Genomic DNA, 3,221 nt, shown 5'->3' with positions numbered 1-3,221 from the left:
ATCGGCGATCACCCAATCCCTTTATCCTTTACAAGTGGTGCCGACAAGCCCGGCCCATGACTCAGAATACTTAAATTAATTACATGACATAAAACATAGTACGTCTCAATGTCCGTCATAGGTTAACAGGGGCTCATGGATCTTCATTTGTATCTTTTGATCATATGACTTTTGAATAGAGCTACCATACTTTGGCCTATGGAAGGTTATTTCCATCCTTTGGTGAAAGGCTAAATCACTTAGGCATTATGTATGATTTCTTGCTAATTGCATATTAATCAACATAATTTATCACCAATCTGAGCTTATGGTAACTCCATTTCAGTATACATGTGTGTGTGTTTTCGTTTATATTTACACACACACACACACACACACACACACACACATACATGTATGTATGTATGTATATGTGTGTGTATGAATGTATATATATGTATATGTACATATATGTGTGTGTGTGTGTGTGTGTGTGTGTGTGAAATATATCTATCTATATCTATACTATCTATTATGCACAAGGGAGGGGAGGGGACATGTGGTGTTTAAAAGAGGGCCAAGTATTGGGGTAGGGGAGAGAGAGAAGGGGGTGTGATGGGAGAGGGGAGGAGCCAAGTGTTGGGGTAGAGAGAGAGAGAGAGAGAGAGAGAGAGAGAGAGAGAGAGAGAGAGAGGAGTGTAGGGGTATGTTGAGAGAAAAAAAGTTAAATAAATAATATAATACAAAACTATAAAGATATATAACATATAAGTATAAAAAATATATAGAATATAAATATATATACTAACAATATGTAAACATATTATAAGTAAGGATATTAAATAAAAATATATATTAAACCTATACTAATATATTATAATATAATGTTATATATATATATAATACATAATTTAAATAAAAAAATAAAGACATATATATATATATATATATATATATATATATAGTAAATATATAATAGTATATTATAAGAATGATATATAAATCAATATACATATAGTAAATATATAATAGTCACACACATATGTACGCGTACATAGCCACACACACATGTGGAGGGTATGTGTATGTGTGTGTGTGTGTGAGAGAGAGAGAGAGAGAGAGAGAGTTTATGTGTGTGAGAGTGTGTGTATGCAAGACGGGTGTGAGAAGAGAGAGAGAGAGTGCATGTGTACGTGTATGTGTGTGAGAGAGGGTTGTGCCTATGTATGTGATAAAGACATAAAGAGAATGCATGTGAGAGAGAGACACACAGATATGCATCTATATGAGAGAGTCACACATAGACACATGCACAAATACATATACACACATGCACATAGGCATATACAAACCCACACCACACATAAACACACACACGCACACACACACACACTCACATACGGTTGCACATATATACTATGCATAGATGCATACACATGCACACTTACGTACGCACACATATATGTATGCACATATGCATACAAGAAAAACTTTATGCTACGGCAATGTGCGGGTCACCTACTTGTGAGTGTTCAGAAGTCACCAGCTGGTCAAGCACTCGAGCAATGTTCGAGTCGTCAACTGCATGTCTTAGGTAGGCTTAGCAGCTTGACCTTCACGCTTGGCAAGGGAGCTTCCATGTGGTCGAGTAAGAAGAAGGTGAAGCTACCCTGTAAGAAATTAAAGATGTATCGCTTGGGTAATTAGGATCATTAGAAGGGCACAAACTCAAGTGTGTAATGGCAACCCGCCCATGCAGGTAGGGCGGTATGAAGGGCGGGCAATTCCACATGAAAAGTTTTAACGGATAAATTCAAATGAATGGCTAGACCAAATTTGAAATTCAAACCAAGCAACTTTGGCGCTTTCAAAGAGATTGGCAAGAGATATAAATGTGGTGGAGTGGAGGGTGAGGTTTGAAAGGTTCAGTGTGAGGCGCTTGACTGCATTTGAGAGAGAGAGAGATGGACAGGGCTCAAGGAAAAGGGCGGTTCAGGGGAGGCTCTGTAATGAGCAGGGCAGCGGCTTTAGGCAAAGAGAACATTTGCCCTCCATCCGAGGATCGAAGAAGCGGAGGCTCCATCGCAGTTGGGGAGAGTCGAAGCCCCTTGCCGGAGGGCTTCCCGCGAGCTCCTCTTCAGGATATCACCCACATCCTCAGCCCCCTCAACGTAAGAGTTCTCCCTCCCCTTCTGTTTTGAAGTTTCGCAATTTGAAAATTTGCGTTCTGATCTGTACGCAGTAACCTGCAGTAGCTTATCAGCCTTCTTCTGTAACCAACCTGCAGATGTCGCCTGAAGGGGAGGTGCAAGAAGGGAGCTCTGAGCCAGGGGAGTGCAGGCCTAGGCGCAAACGGACCAAATGCAAAGGCAGCAACCAGAGCTCAAGCTCCATGGCCAGATGCGAATCTGATCTCAATGCATCTCACATGGGCTGGCCCGGCGGCCCGGCTCGGTGTGTAACCATTGAAGCTGCCAGGAGAGAGGTCTTAATCGAAGGTGAATCCGAGCTTAAAGAGGAGGTAGTTGTTGAGGTGAGGGAGAAGCTTTGCACGGAGGTTGAGTTAACAGAACAGGGTGGGCCTGCAGCAGAGTCTGTGCGGTCTTCTTCGCTTGAGGAAGAGAGACACTCGCCCAAGGTCATGCAGAAGAGGCGGCGGCAACAAGTGGCGGCTTCATCATCCTCTACGAACCGTGCAAATCTGAGACCTGTAGAGGGCAAGACAAGGAGTAGTGTTTTGAAGTTTCGTTGATATTGCTTCTGGCGAGGAGGTGCCCTTCCTCCCATATGTCTGGCAAGGACCTACCCTGACTCGTCCCCACACCTGGTATGCCGTTGAGTCTCCATTTGAGACAGGGCGTATGCATACGAGCCATGGATTTGAGTGGGTCCTAAGGTCCGTCCGTGCCATTTTATCTGAAGCATGCTAGCCCGGCTTGTGGCTTTTGTTTCCTGTGCTCTCCTCCTAAACACGGCGTATGATGGGGCTTCTTGTTTCAATAAAAAAGTGGATTAGAGGTTTCTCCCTGATTATCGTGAACTTAAATTTTAATTTTTCTGCTACCGACTTAATAGATATAGGTGCCTTAAGAGCGGGCTGTATCAGGCAATTAAGCACGCATTGTTTAATCATTTTATTACACCAGATGCAAGACGATCACAAGCTCGTGTGTGTGGCTGCTTGCCGTGTATGATGGTGTTCATGAGAAGCTACATGCATGAATCATCATACCTTGGTAGGA

General features: G+C 42.8%; 1 protein-coding gene across 1 annotated transcript; it reads left to right on the top strand.

The window, feature by feature from the left end:
- Positions 1-1,888: 1,888 nt before the first annotated feature.
- On the top strand, positions 1,889-3,006 carry LOC147607203 (uncharacterized). The gene is made up of 2 exons (XM_086791378.1): positions 1,889-2,150; positions 2,267-3,006. Exons 1-2 carry the CDS (start codon positions 1,944-1,946, stop codon positions 2,729-2,731), a joined length of 672 nt encoding a protein of 223 aa, XP_086647504.1. The 5' UTR covers positions 1,889-1,943; the 3' UTR covers positions 2,732-3,006.
- Positions 3,007-3,221: the final 215 nt, after the last annotated feature.

Source organism: Cibotium barometz, chromosome 56 (assembly GCF_041138505.1).
Source record: "Cibotium barometz isolate CiBa-2024 chromosome 56, ASM4113850v1, whole genome shotgun sequence".
Lineage (NCBI taxonomy): Eukaryota > Viridiplantae > Streptophyta > Polypodiopsida > Cyatheales > Cibotiaceae > Cibotium > Cibotium barometz.
Note: the sequence above shows the minus strand (reverse complement) of the source record. Positions and strands in the feature narration are given on the sequence as shown.

Excerpts from the sequence above, each read along its gene's own strand:
- LOC147607203 (XM_086791378.1), top strand. The coding sequence starts at position 1,944 with ATGGACAGGGCTCAAGGAAAAGGGCGGTTCAGGGGAGGCTCTGTAATG. Across the intron at positions 2,151-2,266 it reads ACATCCTCAGCCCCCTCAAC|ATGTCGCCTGAAGGGGAGGT; the intron begins GTAAGAGTTCTC and ends ACCAACCTGCAG.